At 38.0% G+C, this 18,922-nt stretch overlaps 1 protein-coding gene across 28 annotated transcripts in view; it reads left to right on the plus strand.

Moving 5' to 3' along the window:
- NRXN3 (neurexin 3) overlaps positions 1 to 18,922 on the plus strand; it is a 1,532,396-nt gene that overhangs the window by 1,382,584 nt on the left and 130,890 nt on the right. For all 28 annotated transcript variants that reach the window (XR_005363605.1, XR_005363606.1, XM_038545444.1 and 25 more), the window contains one exon: positions 3,436 to 3,743. Coding sequence is in view for 26 of the 28 variants with exons in the window: in XM_038545444.1 (XP_038401372.1) it covers positions 3,436 to 3,743 (308 nt within the window). In the remaining 2 variants the exon portion in view is untranslated. The remainder of the gene's footprint in view (positions 1 to 3,435; positions 3,744 to 18,922) is intronic.

Here is an 18,922-nt window from a genome sequence, read left to right on the forward strand (position 1 = left end):
ATGAGTAAAAGAGGGTAAAGATGGAAGGATGAATAGGCAGACGTATCAGGAAGTACTTGGAATGCCTCTTTGGAGTTATTTCTGTCATTGGAGAAGAGATCTGGGTCACAGCATTCCTGAGTCTGTTTTCTGGCTCTGTCTACTATTGACTGATACTTTCTGACCTTAGACAATCCACTTAACCTCTTTATATCTCAGATTTCCCATCTAAGGAGAGGAGAAATAATACTGCCTATTCCCCAAGGGTGTTCTGAGGTTTAATTAATTAGTCTTTGTGTAACACTGACTGGAGACGTGCAAAGATTTAATTTAAGCAGTATGTGAACTTGATATCCAAATGAGGTAACAAAAATGACTTCCAAGGAGATGGGCACCCAAAGCAAAACAAAAAGAAACCTGCTATAAGCCCTGTACTAGTATAACCAAATTTAGTATTGTGAATGATAGAACAATTCTTAGTTGGGGATATAGATATCATAATTGCTTATTGTAAAACACATGATTGATCATAATGAATGACAATAATGAGATCTGACATTGATTTTGAGAAATCTTGAGCAAATGATAAAACTTGCTCCAGTCAGTCCCTTATAATAACCCTTCATAGGGAAAGGGTAGTGATGACTGGTTCTGAGTTATTCATTTACTCCTCCTTGGCTGAGAGAGGTAAATTGATCAGAGGAAAAACTGGCAGGAGACTGAGTTTCCCATTATTACTTTAGTGACTGTCAGCTTTACTCTGAACTACCTAATCCAAGGTACAAAGGGCTAGGAAAGCATCTTGAAACAGAAGAAAAACAGATCTAGCCAGAAATAGACCATAAAATAGACAAGCAAACAAAAAATCCAAACACTTCCTATAGCATGATGAAAAATGGAAGGATAGACAACCTCCTTCCCTATTTCACCCCACGAGCGTTTTGTTCTCAAGGAACAGTTAGATCTCTCTGGGAATGCAGCAATAGCCAATCATGGAACAGTGGCTTCGTCTGTGGAAACATGCCTTGCCCTTCTCTAAGCATGGGTTAGTCTTGAACAAAGAAAGACCATTTTATGCAGTATACTATGGCAACTGGAATAAAGGAGATCCATTGTTTCCAGCCAATGTAATTCAATTTTGCATTTCAGTTCTCCCTGACCCTCTTTTTATTTGTAATAATTGGCAGAATAATATCACTAGAAAAATAAGGTGAGGATCATTACAGGTGTGAAGTACTTTCAGAAATATAAAATTTCTTGCCTATCACTAGCTATCCCTATTCACTGATCATCCATGCTAAAGCATATACCAAAAAGGAGATGAATAAATATTATGGTTGGCCGACAGTTGTGTGAATAGAAAGGATAGCTTAACATTAGGTCTATCTGGTGTAAGCTACTGAATTGAGTCCTAGAGATGTCCTTTTGGGCAGCTCCTCTTTATTATGTTACGTTGCCCACAAAAGCCTATGCAAGGGTGAAGGTGTATTTATTCTCTTCCATCATGCATTTCTTTTGCAGTAAGCTTAGACCCCCTCAAAAAAGCTATTGTCAAAGAAATGATAGTAGAGAGAGTTGAATTCCAACCCATTATCCAGTGTTATTGTGCATTGAACATTTTGCTTCATCTTGTGTGAGAAATGAGAGGCCATAGGGCAGGCGATGTTGCATGTGCACAGGGCACTGAAGGAATTGGTAGGAAAATAATAGAAATCTATTAGATCTATTTTGAATTTCCCTTAGGATCTGAACTATTCTGTTATAAAATCCAACAGATTCCATTTTCATTTTCCAAATATTTTTAGAGAGTGCAGATAATTTTCACTATAACAAAATTCTTTGTTCTATTCTGCATACAGCAGTATTTAACACTTTCAAAAAGGTATTATTTATAAATCATTCTTGACTAATATGCCCTTAAGAGTTGTTCCATGAGCAGAATTCACTCTTGCATAAAGAATTCCCTCTGAAAATATACACTTTCCTTTTTTTGACTTTTCCATTTCATCCATTATTATACATTCAGAAGGCATTACACGTTATATACTAGAAATTCAAGGATAGCTAATTATTGTATAGATTTTAAGACTGTGTATTAGTGGTAGAGGTTAAGAGCCCAAAAATTACAGTATGCCTCTATTCTTTTTAGAGATAGTGGCGCAAAAACCTTAGTCTTTTAAAATTAGACTCCCTTTTAATAAGCAGGCAGAAATATTCCAGAACATCCCAGTCATTTATAGCTAAAATAAATCAAGTGATTGGATTAAGAATGATTACTGATTTAAGTGAAGAAAAATTCAAAGAGGATATATTTAATTCCATTAATAAGTTTCTGCCCCTTTTCCATATGGAAAAGCGGAAGGAAATAATCCAAAGAAATAATAGCATAGAATGCCTTAGCCTTAAAAAGCTGCATAAGTTTTTCTGGGAAAAATCTAGCACTTAAGAGAGTCTTTTTTTAAGTAGAGGTAGTTGGTAAGAAGATAAATTGAGTTGCACTATTCTAGACTATTATGTCATGATTTCATTCTGATAGTTTTCTATTCACAGAAGCACAAATGGTTCCCCAAATGGGAACTCCAAATAAGTTAAACTACTGCTAGTCTTCAACACATTAACATACCTTTATACCATTTTAAGGAGTTTTTTGTGTTGCTCTTTTTCATTAATATCCATCCTCTCTTTTAAAATTCATTGATTTGGAATGACATTATTTTCTTTCCCCATCCCAGAAACATTATCAACACCTGCTTATTTCCCATGTTTTAGGGAAAGATAGAATTGTGTGACCATAATTCCATCCCTCCCCAAAAGAGATAGGAAATTATCTGTTGTGATGTTTATTAAACAGAGAGTATAGATAGAATATTATGTATCATGAAGATTTCTAGAAAATGAGGTGTTGGTGAGTAAACTTTTATTTCTGTAAGTATGCAGTGAATCCAAATCTTTTAATTGGAATTTAATTTAGTTTCAGTTAATTTAATTATCAGACTTTTTTTTTTTTTTAATTCAGTGTCCTAAGTTACCTCACTGAGTTTTTGTTTGCCATATATAATTCTTTTAGTAGCTGTTATATAGCTTTGTAGGTTAAAACTTAGTGCAATTGGTATTTATTACTGTCATCACCTGATTTGGAGGTTCCATTCTGTCATTCACAACTATATACCTAAGAAGACTGTGATACTGTACATCATTGAACCAAGATTTCTCTTTCCTCACAATAATAAAATAGAGACTAAATTATTCAGCTTATCTAAGATATTCAGCTAGACAGTGGAAGAGATAAACATAGTGAAATGTTACTTGCTAATATTCATTGAATTTTTGTTATCCAGTTTTCTCCCCTTCAATTGCTCAAGGAAGCCTTTTTTGATACCTGGTCCATTCAGACTAGGTAAAGCAAAGAAAAATAACATATGGGAATAATAATGTTTCCTCCACCCAACCCACTAGGCCGGCAGTTAACCATCTTCAACACCCAGGCGCAAATAGCCATCGGTGGAAAAGACAAAGGACGTCTCTTCCAAGGCCAGCTCTCTGGGCTCTATTACGATGGTTTGAAAGTACTGAACATGGCAGCTGAGAATAACCCTAATATTAAAATCAATGGAAGTGTCCGACTGGTGGGAGAAGTCCCTTCAATCTTGGGAACAACACAGACGACCTCCATGCCACCAGAAATGTCTACTACAGTCATGGAAACCACCACTACAATGGCTACTACCACAACCCGCAAAAATCGCTCTACAGCAAGCATTCAGGTAAGCCTTTCTCCAACTCTTAATTGATTCTGCTTTTTTTTTTTTTTTTTTTTTTGTCTTTGAGATGTTACTATAATATCAGTGTTGCTATGTTGCCAAAGAGTCCGAATTACCATGTTTGTAGGGAAGATGCCTACAGATTTTCACAGTAATAAGATCTAGGAGTAGAGAGAGACAAATTCATTGCTAAAGAAGTTATAAAAGTTTTGCGTGCACTTATAGGGTATTATTCTTATCATATTTATTGCCAAAATGGTAAAGCTGTTATTCAAAATGAGCAACGGCTAACAATTTCGGTATGAAATACTCCTCCATTTATTTAATTATTTTTCTTTTCAGTAGTAAAAAGGGAAAAAGGGGAAAGGAAAATTTGTTATCATAGGAGAGACTATATCCTAGTTCAGTTCTATTCACATCCTCTTGATGGATTTGCTGAAACATGAATTGTTAAGTTTTAAGACCAATAGGTAGCATTAAATCAAGGGCAATTGAAGCTAGAAGTTCAACTAATGCTTATAAAATGTAATCTTTGCTTTTGTTATTGAGTGTTGACCAATCATTTGTTATTTTTTTATCTATTTTGTTTCTTCTATATTTGACCAAGATTCTATATGACAATAGATATTGTGAAGGTCTGAGTTTAGCTATGTAGGAAGTCTTTAGTTTTGTGGTAATGGTTTTGTTTTTTCACTTAAAAGTAATTATACCCAAGCTAAAGCTTAATGCTTTGCTGGCTCCCTTGGCGTTTCATAAATCTAGTTAGTAGGGGATAGGAGGTTAATCGAGTTATTAGCCTTAAATGCCGTGGCATAAAATAAGACATTCCAATTGCTTGTGGGGGAAATTACCCTGAGCCTAGTTAGTGTTTATAGAAGATTCAGTAGATCAGTACTTGTCCTTTCTGTTTCTTAGTTTTAAGACATTATCCAGGAGCTCAATTGAGTCTTTGACATCACCCTCTCATTGATGTCAGTGGGCACTGTAAACATAAAGTCAATAATCAATTAAACCCCATATATGTTCTCATTCTTCTGAATTAAGTTTATGCGAGTTAAGTAGAGGTAAAAGTGTTGTCTTCCTTTTCCCTTTTCTTTGGGTAGAAATATCCAGGCAGCTCTTTACATGATTTCATGGGAACAATTCAAGGCTGTATGCACTGATGATGTTATCAGGCCAATTTTATGTATTTTAGAATGGCTACTAAGAATCGGGTTAGCATAGCAGTCTTATAGTTGTGTGTGCTGTTACATGTATACCTATGCACATGCTCAAAAAAGAAATGGCTTCTTCTCTACTGATATTAAAGCAATAACTCCTGACACTTCACTCTACTCACTGAAAAGAAGATAAAAGGCAATATATATTTCTATTATGACTCTCTATAGCTCAAGAGCAGATCTGTTTATGGTTGGTGAACGGATAGTTCTGTCTGCACAGGTCCTGGCAGACTTGTTCTGTTTCTGTCGTAATACATTCCGCTAACTCTGTGGGAAGCAGAGGAACAAATGGCTTTTTCTTCATAGGAGTGGCTGGTCCTGTTGTCTTTTTCAAGGCCAAATTTTTACTGACCTCAGAAGGATTTAATGTTACATAGGGATTCAGGGACTAAACCATGGCAATTATAGGTTTTGGCTTTTCCTCCTGCAACAAATACACAAATAGGAGAACAGTGGGTGAGTCTTTCCAAAAGCTAAGGAAGCTAAACTTGCAGATAAGAGTAGGGTACAAGGTACAAAATCTTGCAAGTGATTATGACTCTGAACATCATAAAATCTATTGTCATTTTGGAAGATGTGGACAGCTGGAGCATACCCTTCTAACTACCTCCTGTTAGAGTTTCTTTTCGTTTGCATCCAGTGATAATTAGATTTCATCTACATATCTTTCCTTTTCCTTCTACCATGGCCATAAAGATGAGTTATATATCTGTTGACATTCTTGTTGTTAAGGATGTGTAAATGCAAATTCTTAGAGAAAAGACAACAGGCTAGTAGAATTGTACTAGAGTGGGATGAGGGATCAAAAAGCTCCAAATTCTTTGTAAAGATTAGCTAGAAGAAATAACTTTATGCTGAGAATTTTGGACTTTTTTGTTCTTGCCAACTAGCCATAAGAACTTTGCCCTAATACTTACTGTGATGATCACAGAGTGTTACGTGTAAGTGATGAGTCACTAAATTCTAGTCCTGAAACTAATATTACATTGTATATTAACTAACTGTAACCTAAATAAAAACTTGAACCTAAAAAAAAATAAAATAAAAATAAATAAATAAATAAATAAATAAATAAATAAATAAATACATAAATAAATAAATAAACAAACAAACTTTGTCCTGGGCTCCATAAAAACTCAGTAGCCTGCCTTGTCTCCAAACTTTTTCTGACCTCAAGTACAAATTATACCAAGCCTGTGTTAGAACTGGGGACCTTAGATTTAGGACAATTCCCAGACTCTGAAGACTTTCGATGAGGAAGGTCAGTCAGTCTCACAAGTTCTTATGTATCCTTGTGTGACCCAGCTAATTTTCTTGAGTGAACTGGGCTCATGAAAATTTGATCTGTGGGGAAAAAAGAAGTGGGGGAATACTGGATTTCATGTTCACCAGGCCAATTATGTGTGAAATCTTACAACCTTTTCCAGATGATACTCTGTTCCGTCTTCCTTTGCTTTGATTGCCTTGATAGACCAGGAGACTCTTCCAGTAGAAATAAAATTAGCATTAAAATCTTGGTGTAAAACCCTCTGGCTATACAACAATCTACTGGTTCCTTCTTTAAGCATAAGCTAAGAAAACATCATTTGAGCAATTCACTTCTGATTGACTTTGGTTTGTGTTGATTTCAGATCAAAGGAAAACTGCCAAGCACTTTCAGTGTTGCTCCTACCTGTGTGTGAACATAAACAGTTTTTGAGTTGACATGCTCTAGCCTCCTGAAAATAACCACTACTTCGATCTTTCTGAAACTCTAGTTTGTTACAGAACTGCTTGTGTATCACATGGACTGTGTTAAATTATAGCTATGGTACCCAAATATCAGGTCTTTACCCTATATTAAGAAGAGTGTGTCTAAGTGTGCCTGGGTGGCTCAGTCATTTAAGCATCTGACTCTCTGTTTCAGTTCACATCATGATCTCAGGGTCCTGAGAGCAAGTCCTACATCAGGCTCCCCACTTAGCAGGGAGTGTGATTCCCCTCTCTTTCCCTCTAACCCTCCCTCCACTCCTGTACACTGTCTCTCTAAAATAGATAAGTAAATCTTTAACAAAAGAAGAAGGAGAAGGAGAGGAGGAGGAGGAGGAAGAGCTGGAGGAAGAGGAGTGTGTTTAGGTCCTCCCTGGAATATAAAAAAAAAAAAAAAGTTAAGATTGAGAAAGCAGGGGGATGCATTGAGAAGGCAGGTGAGTACATTGAGAAAGCAGGTGAGTGAGTGATGGTATTCAGGAAGAGTAGGTGCTCACTGAAAATTTATTGAGTAGATTGGAAAACAAAATAGGCCTTATTACATACCTTATCATCATTTAACAACCAGAAGTGGCATGGCTTACATTTTTCCCTCTAGAATGATCAGTGTGTTTTGGACAATTTTAATTTTTCTTCAGTGGTAAGGCCATAGCAGTGATTAAATGCATGTATTTGGAGTCAGGCTGCCTGGGTTTAAAATGTAGATCTTCTTCATATTAGTTAAGTGACTCTGAGTCATATGTTGTGGCTAACTGTTGTTATGGAATGGATTTTCCCATAGTTTAGTGGCTTAAAATAGCAACTGTGTCATTGGATCTCACAATTTTGTGGCTCAGAAATTTGGGCAGGGTTCAGCAAGGCAATTCTTCTGCCCAACATGGAGTTGACAGAGGTTGCTCAGTGGCTGCTCCGGTCTGGAGAATCTGGCTTCACTCACACACTTCTGTCTTGGTGGGTTAACTAGAAACACTGGACTCAGCTGGGTGCATCGATCTCTATGTAGTTTTTAGTTCATGGAGGTTCAAGGGTCCTAGAGAAAGTTTTTCCAGTTTTCTAAGTTACAGGGAAAGGAAATATAAACCTCACTTCTTGATGGGAGGATAGCAAGAATTTATAACTAACCTAAATCTACCACTTTGTATAATTAGAGAGAGGGAAAGATACTAGTAGGGTACAGCTTATATTGAGGGATTGTTGTGAGGTTAACTGAGTTTTAATATATGTAAAACGCTTAAAACAAGTACATCTTGTGGGATCCCTGGGTGGCGCAGCGGTTTAGTGCCTGCCTTTGACCCAGGGCGCGATCCTGGAGACCCGGGATCAAATCCCACATCGGGCTCCCGGTGCATGGAGCCTGCTTCTCCCTCTGCCTATGTCTCTGCCTCTCTCTCTCTCTGTGTGACTATCATAAATAAATAAAAAATAAATAAAATCTTTAAAAAAAAAACAAAAAACAAGTACATCTTGTAAAGTGAGATTAAATCTGCTTTAACCTTATTTTATTCTATCCCCAACATTTATTATGAAAGTATCCTCTCAAGCAAGGATATACCTCAGAAAATAGGGCTGCTTCTACTAATAGTATCTGTAGTTCAGATTGGGGGCTCAGAGCTTTTGGGGGGATAGAGATTTGAAGGAGACTCACGGTAGAATTTGGAGGCTGGAATCAGTACTGCAAATGAAAAGTTCCTAAGTTCTCAGGAATGAAATTCTCTGATAGCTCACTTCCCATCTTTATTTTTTTTTTCTTTCATTTTAAACCAACCTGGAGTTTTGTGGGCCTCAGAGACTATGTTCTTCATGAAATATATCTATCCACATGTTTTTAAGGTTACAAAGAGAAAAAATCCAGGATCTTTGCCATGATGGAGCTTGATATTAGCAAGCAATATGAGGTAGTGACCTACAAATGGTGCCGGCATGGGGGAGAATGAGGGAGTTGTATGGAATGATTTGGCTGGATCTCATGAATAATGTGGGAATGGAACTGGGCCTTGTAGAATGAGTATAATTGGATACATGGTAAAGAGAAACAAATCTCAGGTTAGCTAAATGTCAGAAGCTAAGTTGTCAAACTCAGGGATGATAATTCCTGAGAGAGATAGCCAAGTCCAACAAGAACAAAGAATGCATAGGAGAGATCTGTGAAAGGCAAGAGATCCAGATTCTATGAACCTTGGCCCAATACTCCCCTAATTTGGAGAGGACTAATGAGGAGAACTGCATTAGGTTCTCTGAACATCTTACTTCCAGGGATTGCCCCAGAAATTAAGCAGGTACTTCTATTACAACTGACCTCAGTGTCAGGGTTACTATCATGACACTGATGGGTCAGCTTCTAAAATGGAAAAGTTCAACTCAGTCTATGTTCAAATTCCTTGGTCCCTATTCAGGAGAGAAGGCAAAAGTGAGAAATAAAAGTCTTTGTTAACTTGTAGTCCCCTGGACCAAAATGTCCCTTTGAGGCAGGAAAGGGCCAAAAGAGAAATAGTTCCAAAAATAATGTGTATTTTCTTAACTTCAGCCTCCAGACTGAATCGTTATCAGTAAAGAAAGAACTCTATGTGTTCTGTGCAAATCACCATTTGGAATCCTTTATAAGCTATTAACAGGATACTGATCATGACCCACTTTTTCTGTGCTGGGCATTGGTGAAGTCACCCTGACATTGGCCAGTGCTGCCTGGTACCAGAAAATCACAATGCTCAGCCAGATTGGAACTATCATGACAAACAGTAGAAATGAACGACTTGAGAGTTTTCTGAGATTTCATTCTTACCTCAAACTCATAAATTTGGCAGTTGAGCATGAACCACTTTCAAAAATTCCAGGGGCGAGCCACTTTTTCAGGCTTTGTAACTGTACCTATATGGAAATTCCTCCTTCTGGTCTGCTCTCAGTTTTAGACCAGAGCTAGTAAAAAAAACTCACTTCAGCCTTGATATTGATGATTACAAAACAAAGAAAAACACTGATTAAAAACTTGATCCTTCAAACAGCATTTTCCAGGTAGAGTTCTAGTATGCTGGAGGGAAAGGGGGTGCACTCTAGAGTCAGAATTCCTGGGCTGGATTCCAGGTTCTTCCAGTTACTTAGCTGTATATCTCTTGGAGGTCAATTAGCCTCTCTAAACACCAGTTTCATTATCTGTAAAATGAAGTACTTTTCCATGGTTGTGAGTAATAAATACAACATGCATAAAAAGATCCTAGGCCATGACCTACCCTATAAGTTTTCACTAAATCCTAGATACTAGGAAACAACTTCAAACCAAGGGCTCTCCCAGAACTCACAGATCCTCAAAAAGTTTAGACTTCTGTATGACTGGATAAGCATATTAACCTTAAAAATAAAACTCAGTTATTTTACCAGCAAAAATGGGTTAATTTGCAACTGATAGAGAATTACAATTTGAGAGCAAGCTACAGCGAAACCATAGGCAAGTCTGGAGTACAAAGAAGAGGATAGCTGTTTTATAGAGGAAAGGAGGTAGTTGGGAAGTGTGTTATGAAAAGTTAATGTATTGGAGTAAACTGGAAGTTGAAAGTGCAGTGGCTTTTCATTGGCTGAGTTGTGGCAGTCTCTCATTGACTAGACTATTCCAAGTGAAGGAGAAAATCTTTCTTCTTCCTGCTGATAAAGTCATCTATAGTAGTATCAACTTACAAGGTCCTTCTTTTTCTGCTGGCTCTGCAAGAGTGGTGGGGCATGGTCTCCCTGTTCCATTTTAAACAAAATTTCCTTTTTTAATTCTCCCAAGCACAGGAAGAACAATTTTGTCTACACCCACACAACCCCATAATCACCCAGGATTCCTCTGAGGGCCCCAGATTGAACCAGAGCCCTAAACTCATCAATTAGAAGACATTTTTGTGGGAAACTCTCTCATTTTCTGAAGTGAGATTTGGCTTTGCTGAATGGTTATTACATACAAAACGTTCTATTAAGGTAAAGTGTATGAAATTGCCATTTTTATAGACTGAAATGCTCAAATATCAGGAATTTCATATGGTTTAACAGAACATGTGACCCACACATTTACAGTCTGTTGTTACCAATGGCATTTTGAGACTGGATAGAACACCAAATTTTCTCAAAGTTCTTTGAATAATCAAACTGTCTTGGATTGGAATACAAAATAAATCTATCTACCTCATCCAAAATGCCATGTTTGAACAGGAGGTAGATCATGTTGTATCAGGAATGGTTGTACTTACCCAAGGAATCATCCCCTCTGGGCCCCTCCACCTTTTCATTGCTGCCACCAGCTTGATAGAAGTGAGACAAGGAGTCCACACAGTGAGGAAAAAAAAAAAAAAGCCCTCACTTTTACCACTAGACAACAGAACCTCCAGGGGAAGTTTATTTTTAGGATCAGGGCTCAACTAATATTGATTAACAGCCTTACATAATGTGCAGCTCCAGGGCTCGTTCCTTTCCTGCCAAACCTTATAACAGGAGAAGGCACTGAAGATTTGTCAGTCTAATTAGACTTTAGCTGCCAGCCAAGAAACATCTTCTGTCTCCTCCTTCCTTACCCTCATACAGGTACTTTCTTTTCCCCTCTCAGAGAATAATTTGGAAGGAAGGAAATTGGACTCTAATTTTGTCGTTAGCTAGTAAGACTCCAGTGACATTTTCTCTCAGGAACTATATCGTTTTCATGGAAAAGAGAGAGAGAGAGAAAGCAAGCTTGATGGGTTTACCTACCTTTTAAGTACCCCTGTGTTGGTAGTACAAATAGTCCAGGGAAGAGAACATAGTGTCGCTTCTTTTGGTCTCCTCCTTAATACTTTAATTTTAGTGGATGGGATCAGCACTTCCCCCAAACTGAGATTAGTCCCTTAAAGGGTCCCCTGAGGAGGTCCTCATCTGCAAATAAAGATGAAGTCTGCACATTGCTACAAGTTGTTGAGATGCCCTTCTAATTACATTGTAATATTTATAGGATAGAATGTCCATCAGAACTGCTGATGAAGTGCTGGAACTTATTTTGAGCCATCTGAATAGCTGGGAGAGAAGTGGGGTTCAGCTCTTGGCTACTCACTGTGGAGGTCTGCAAATTCTCAAGCTCCAGGTGGTTTTACCAATCACCTGACCTATTACTTGGCCAAGTCAGAATCCTTACTGTGTGATATATGCATCACCTCCTTGCTCTCTCTCTCCATATTTCCTGCTACACTGCCCCAGGTACACAGGTCTTCTTGATATTCCTTGAACACAGGGCCCAGATAAAGGAAAGGCAAGTAAAGGTTGTGCAGTTGCAGAGTTGGATCTTGTCTGTATTTAAAATGTTATTTTGCTTATCACTGAATTTTTTGCATGGATATTGACCTTGAAATATTCTAATAAGATATTATGTATCTTGAATAAATGATTTTGGGAGCACCCCTTAAATATGACACCTTGGATGAGTACCTCATTATTGCTAAGTCTGCTTAAACATACCAAGCACATCTGTGTCTTTTCACTGGCCTTTTTTTTTTTTTTAACCTGAAACTGCTCTTCCTAGCCATTTGCAAGACTCACTCCTTCACATCATCCAAATTTCTGCCCATATGGCACCTTAACAGAAAAGCCCTCCTTGCCCATCCTCTATAAAATAACACTCTCTACCACTCCCTGCTTTGTTGTCTGCCACAGCAGTTCTGTGTACCTTACATTATATTGCATAATTAGGGATCCCTAGGTGGCGCAGCGGTTTGGCGCCTGCCTTTGGCCCAGGGTGCGATCCTGGAGACCCGGGATCGAATCCCACATCGGGCTCCCGGTGCATGGAGCCTGCTTCTCCCTCTGCCTGTGTCTCTGCCTCTCTCTCTTTCTCTCTGTGTGACTATCATAAATAAATAAAAATTTAAAAAAAATATTGCATAATTATTTGTTTATTGCTTCTGCTTAGTGGTATGTGAGTTCCCAGGTGGCAGGATCTTTGTCTCAGGCACTAACAGAGCTCCACAAGTACAGAGTAAACCCTGAGTATTGGTCAAAACATACAAATCTACAGGCACCTTTTCAGGGAGTACACATACCTCTTAATATTTACAGGCTGGATCTCACTGCCAAGCACCTTGTCCCCCACAGGCCCACCCTTTGATGAGGGTCACCAGTGGCGATGGTCATTAACAGTAGTTTTGCTGCTCTGTTTTGCCTTAAGAATGGAGTCCCAGGGGCATCTGGGTGGCTCAGTCAGTTAAGCGTCCAACTCTTGATTTCAGCTCAGATCATGAACTCAGGTTTGTGAGATTGAGCCCCTTGTTGAGCTCCGTGCTGAGCATGACCCTGCTTAAGATTCTCTTTCGATAAATGAATGAATGAATGAATGAATGAATGAATATAAAAGAATAGAGAGTCCCAGAGACGTCCCTTTGTGTCTGGTGGGCAAGACTGTTCTTATTTACTTCTGGTCTTAGATTCTCTTTAGGACTTATTTGTCATCATAAAAACAAAGGCTGCTTCTAGCGCTTTGAGTTTTAAGAACACTTTTGCAAGTGTAACCCATTTTCCCTCTCCAATTTCTTCTCCTTATTCCTTTTCCAAATTACTTATTTCTTAATTCTCCTAAAATCTATCCTTAAATATAGTCAAATAAAGATTATTTTTAATGACCCGCTGCTTCTATTCATTGGATAGAAAATTAACTTGAGGCTCATTTACCTGGTCATATGTGTATGGATAGGTTGGTGGGAATCTATCTCCTTTGCTACCTCTTTTTTTTTTTGTGTGTGTGTGTGTGTGTGTGTCATGGCTCAGTATGTTATATGAGCCCATTTATTCCTGGTCATGACCCTATGATTCAGCTGGCTCCATAGTTACCTGTCTTCATAATCTCTTGAAAGAACATTGATGGAAGATACTATGAAAAACCACTACATTGAGAGCAAGAACAGTTTCTATGTAGTTTGACTTTGAGTGCCTGGCATGGTGCCTTAGTAATGCTGGTTGAAGAAAAGAAAAAATGTGTTAAATGAATGAATGCTTATCTGTAAAGAGAAGATGCAGAGAAAGGGGCCAATATTATTCGGCAAAGACAGCTGTAAGGAAGCAGAGTGTGGTAGGAAGGAAAGAGTGCATTAAAGCAGGCATTAGGAGACTTCTTTCATGGATAAAGGAGTGGTTAAAACCAAGACTTCACTTACCAGATGTGGGATTTTGACTGTATTGCTTTACACAGCATAGTTTCATCACTTGAAATACAGAGATTATAACACCAACTTTATGGTGAGGATAACATAAATCAAGGGCTTAAATTGGTGCAACTTAATAAAAAGTTGATGATATTTTTATTTTTTTTCAATTTTTATTTATTTATGATAGTCACAGAGAGAGAGAGAGAGAGAGAGAGGCAGAGACATAGGCAGAGGGGGAAGCAGGCTCCATGCACCGGGAGCCCGACGTGGGATTCGATCCCAGGTCTCCAGGATCGCGCCCTGGGCCAAAGGCAGGCGCTAAACCGCTGCGCCACCCAGGGATCCCGATGATATTGTTTTAATTGAGATTCTAACACAGGTCTCCTTAGCATCTACATTTTATTTTTTCTTCTGTTACTAATGAACCATTTGGCCTAGTACATGGCAACTAGCACCCTTAGGTTTCCACTCTCTCCTTGTCTTACAAGCGTAAGGGTAGATTCACATTTTTTTAAAATGTCTTCAGCCATGTCTAATCTGGTGCATTGCGCATACAGTTGATGGGTGGATAAAGGAACTGGAGGAAGGACAAGGAAAGTTGAGCAGAGGAGATGAACAAGCAGAAATACTCTGTAATAACATTGCTGTAAGAACTGTCTGCCCATTTCATGGATTGGATGACTAAGGTTGAGAGAAATTAATAGAATGTATTTGATATGATTCAAATTACAATACAAATAATGATGCTTTTCATATCTACCATCTTTGCTGAAAGTTTTCAGAAGGGGTTCCACAATGACAACCCCTGTGTAGAAGATAAACTACTTAATGTCTCTTGAGTTGTTAAAAAGAATCAATGATTCTAGTTTAAACTGAGATTCAAGAATTGATTCTATTTTTTTCCTTAAAATACATCCCTTTGTGTCTATTTATATATATGGCAAGGAAATGACTTCAAGTAGAAATCATTGCTAGCCAGGCTTCAAGATGGATATTTCCATTCTGTCTTTGACAAGGTTGTAGGAGGGGTGGGATGTGCTTTCATACCTCTCTGGTGCATGTTTGAATGATTGTAAAAATTAGAAACACACTGAAGCTGTTATGACAGCCCTGCCTTTTGAAACCTTCTAATTAATGCCTTGGGTTGTCTAGAGAGCTAGTTCTGTTAGCTAAATGGAGAATGTAAGCTTCTTCTTGGTTTTCTCATCATGCAGGGATGAGATGGCTGGGGAAGTAAATGCATACCATATCTGTGGTGGCTAGCAGTCGCTGAGAGAATTGCTTGATAGAAATTTGATTGACTTGTGTACATAATGCAGCCTCTTCTCTCATCCCATCTGTGTGTGTGTGTGTGTGTGTGTGTGTGTGTGTGTGTGAAGAAAGGGAGGGAGAGAGAAGATGCTCGTGTGTGTGTGTGTGTGTGTGTGTGTTAGCTAGAATAGTGCTTCATGAACTGTATTTGTTATGTGTTCACAAATCACCTGAGTGACCTTCTTAAAGCACAGATTCTGATTCCATTCTAGGCTGGGGCCTAAGGTGACATATTTCTAGGTAGCTCCCAGATGATGTCCTGTTGTAGTATCTGGACTTCACTTTGGGGAGCAGAGAGCTAGTAGATACTTCCAGCACCTTGCTGAGCAGTTGTAACATCAGTATATCTACCTCCCCCAAACAGTCTCCCCAAACTTCATTCAGGGATCTTCAAAACAGGAACTTCTAACCCAAAGCATTATATAAGTGAGAGAATGGATACCCAGTTGAGGATTAACAAAGAAAACTGTATCCCATCAGATAGTCCTGGTTCTACTGCCCCATCCTCCTGTCCCTTACTCTGCTACATGCCCCCGAGGCAGATGGAAAAAAAAAGTAGGTAGAATTTAACTTGTCATAATATTTATCCCCCTTTCTGAGAGGTGACCTCTGATGAAAGCAGAAGGACATGAATGATTTTAATCTGCAGTAACAATGGGGAACCAGTCCTGACCATCTTGAGCGGTATAAATATATAAAATGACAGATTTTTCTCCTCTGTCTCTCCACTTTCTCCTTCCAGATACTGAGAGGGACACATATTCATGCACCTACAACTCACACTATAATGCACAATGAAATTTCACCCAGGCTTTATCTCAGAGCTGCTGTTCTGATGATTAATGCCCCACTGGCTGGGAAGCTATTCCTCCCAAGAAAGACAAGGAGAAAGAAGGAAACATGAAATATATCTATGAGGCCATTTCTCATTATTATTATTATCATTATTAGCTCCTTACTGCCCTATCTATTCTGCTTGGCAAGAGGGAGGGGATGACATTTGAAAGCAGATTTCATGGGGGAGAAATGAGCAAGGACAAGGTAGAAATACTTTATACTAAAGAGGACTGACCTGGATGGGGTTTTGTTGTTACCATTTATTTCTGGGTTTGTTTATTTTATTATTATTTTTTTGTTTTATTTTAAAGCCAAACATAATAGATGATTCCATCTGTGTCTTCTGTATTTTCCCCCAGGCATTTATTTTTGCATGTGTTCTTTTGTCTTTATTGAGTCTCTGTCTACAAGAATCAATATGATATAACGTATGCAAATGTTATTCCTGACCACTTATGCAAAAGACTGGACAGAATAATTTCATTGCTCTGTAACTCCCATAATATAATTGCCTCCATATTCTGGCTGATTTCAAGTTTTTGAAAGGATTACTTTAAAAAAAAATAATGCTCTCTATGGAGGTATTGTGTAAGCCACAGTGTCTGATTCTCTCCCATTTCTCATTCAAAGAAAAGGTGATTGCTAAGTAATTTCTGGCTCTGTTATTTAGGAGGACTACACAACAGTAGTTTTTGTTGGAAAGACGGGACCATATTAAAAGCATTATCAGAACACATGTGTCTACTGATAAAGTGGCAAATTCATTAACCTAGACAGAAAGTACTATAATCTGATTTAGAAAATGCTGTATTTCTGGAGTTGGGTTTATGAGGATATGGAATTTATAGCTGCAGTGCCACACATAACTTCAATTTTAGTCAGATTTTATATTCAATTAACAAATGTTTGAGTAAAATTAAGTACCTACTATGGGCTAGGTATATATTCTAGGCACTTGGACCATAGAAATGCAAAACAGACAAAAACCCTCTTTCCCCGTGAGGCATGTATTCTATTACACAAACATTGGGCACCTGAAGAGTCCAGGCCTTGGGGAAACAAAGAATGAATATATCTCTGTCTTAACACACAGTCTGGTAGGGCTCTTAAATATTTTCTGAATCTGAGCTCATGTTTTAAGTCAGTTTTCTACAGAAACTTTAGCACACTGATCTGCTATAACAGTTTCAGAGACGGAGGCGGTAGCCACCTATATTTATACAGGTCAGCTTCAAGAATAAGGTCTTTAATTTCTATTCAGAAAAGACAAGTGTCAAATTTAAACAGTGTTTCTTTTTTTGCTAACAAAGATGGCAATAGTAAACCACATTCCCATAAAATGATTGTGTTTGAAACATATTTTCATCTCATGGACTAAGTGTACAATATTTATTGCAAATATTTTGTTTATTGGCTTGAGATTTTAGTTTCGTGGAATGTTGATAGTGGAAGAATCTCAGAGATTTTCCAGTTACTCGGCCAACACGACTGATTGAGCTTTAGAGATGGGCCAACCTGGTTCCACGTTCTGATTGCATTATTAAAAGCTGTATGTCCAGGGGCAAATTACTTTCCCACCTTTTAAAATTTAACCAATAAGCATGTATTAATTTGGTGGTTTAATTTAATTTTATCTATGTAGCTCAAAACCTTACACAGCACCCAGATTTCCATTACTTTGGTGCAGAGGTACCATTATATTGGAACAGATGCATCATTACTTGATCTGCTAGGAGTGTCAACTAATGGCTATCATCTGAGTCCTTCACTGGAGCTGCCCTTGATTAAAGAAGCCACCTTGCCCAAAGTCAAGCTCCTTTTAGTGGATGTGCCCATATCCAGTGAGTAGTAGATGAGGCTAGGGGGATATATAAAGACTCAGTGGTTTGTCCAAAGTCTGCACAGCTGGCAAGGGCCTCTTAGCTAGAATGCACTATGTGAGTGTTGAGGTGAGTGAGACAAAGAAGTCTTTGATGCAACTGCATTGAAGTTCACCTCCTCCCTCTTCCTAGAGTCTGATAGCATTCTTCCCCAAACTTCCCAAACACAAAACTGACTCCCAGAGAGTCTGTTTCCTGAGAAATCCAAGCTTCCAAATAGATGATAGCTCGATTTATAATGGTGATCACTTTGTAATGTATATAAATGTTGCAATACTATGTTGTATACCTGAAACTAATATAATATTGTACATAAACTATACTACAATACAGGGAAGAGAAGGCAGTATCTAGAGACCTAAAAGAAAATAAGCAAATAACAGCAAAAGCACAGAAGTCTCTTTCTCCATCTCCTGTGCCTTGTAGTCATATTCTACACAGGCAACCCTCTTAGATGCTTTTCTGGACATTTCCCTCTGTATTTCTAATAATATGCTTATATTTCTTGACTTTTTTAGTTATATATTAACTATTATTAATTGATATTAACTAAATTAAAGATATTAACTAATATCTTCTGACTCTGGAAAAAAAAAAAGATTGCATTTTCTCACCTTCTCTGTTTTCCAACTCACACACACTTCCTCACCTTCAATTTCCCAATAAAATTCTGTCACATTTTGATTGAATCACTGGTCTGAGTTTACATTTTTATGACTTTCATTTATTGAGAAAAATGTAAAATCATATATGCACTCATTTATTCCACAAATATTCCCTGGATGCTTAGAATGTGCCAGGCACTATCTTGGGAACTGAGGGTACAAGAGTGAAAAAATGGAATAAATGTCTGCTCCTGAAATTTTCTTTCTTCTCTCTCTTTGTTAACAGACACCCTTATTTTCTCATTAGTTTACTTTTCTATCCACCTATCAGTGTTATAGCCAACACAGCCATGAAACTTCTTTCAACATAAACACGCAGAGAGTGTTTTCATTTTCTTCAGATAAATAGCTAGCAGTGGAATTGCTGGCTCATATGATAGTTCTATTTTTAAC

The sequence above is a fragment of the Canis lupus genome, chromosome 8, assembly GCF_011100685.1.
Source record: "Canis lupus familiaris isolate Mischka breed German Shepherd chromosome 8, alternate assembly UU_Cfam_GSD_1.0, whole genome shotgun sequence".
In the NCBI taxonomy this organism is placed as follows: Eukaryota; Metazoa; Chordata; class Mammalia; order Carnivora; family Canidae; genus Canis; species Canis lupus.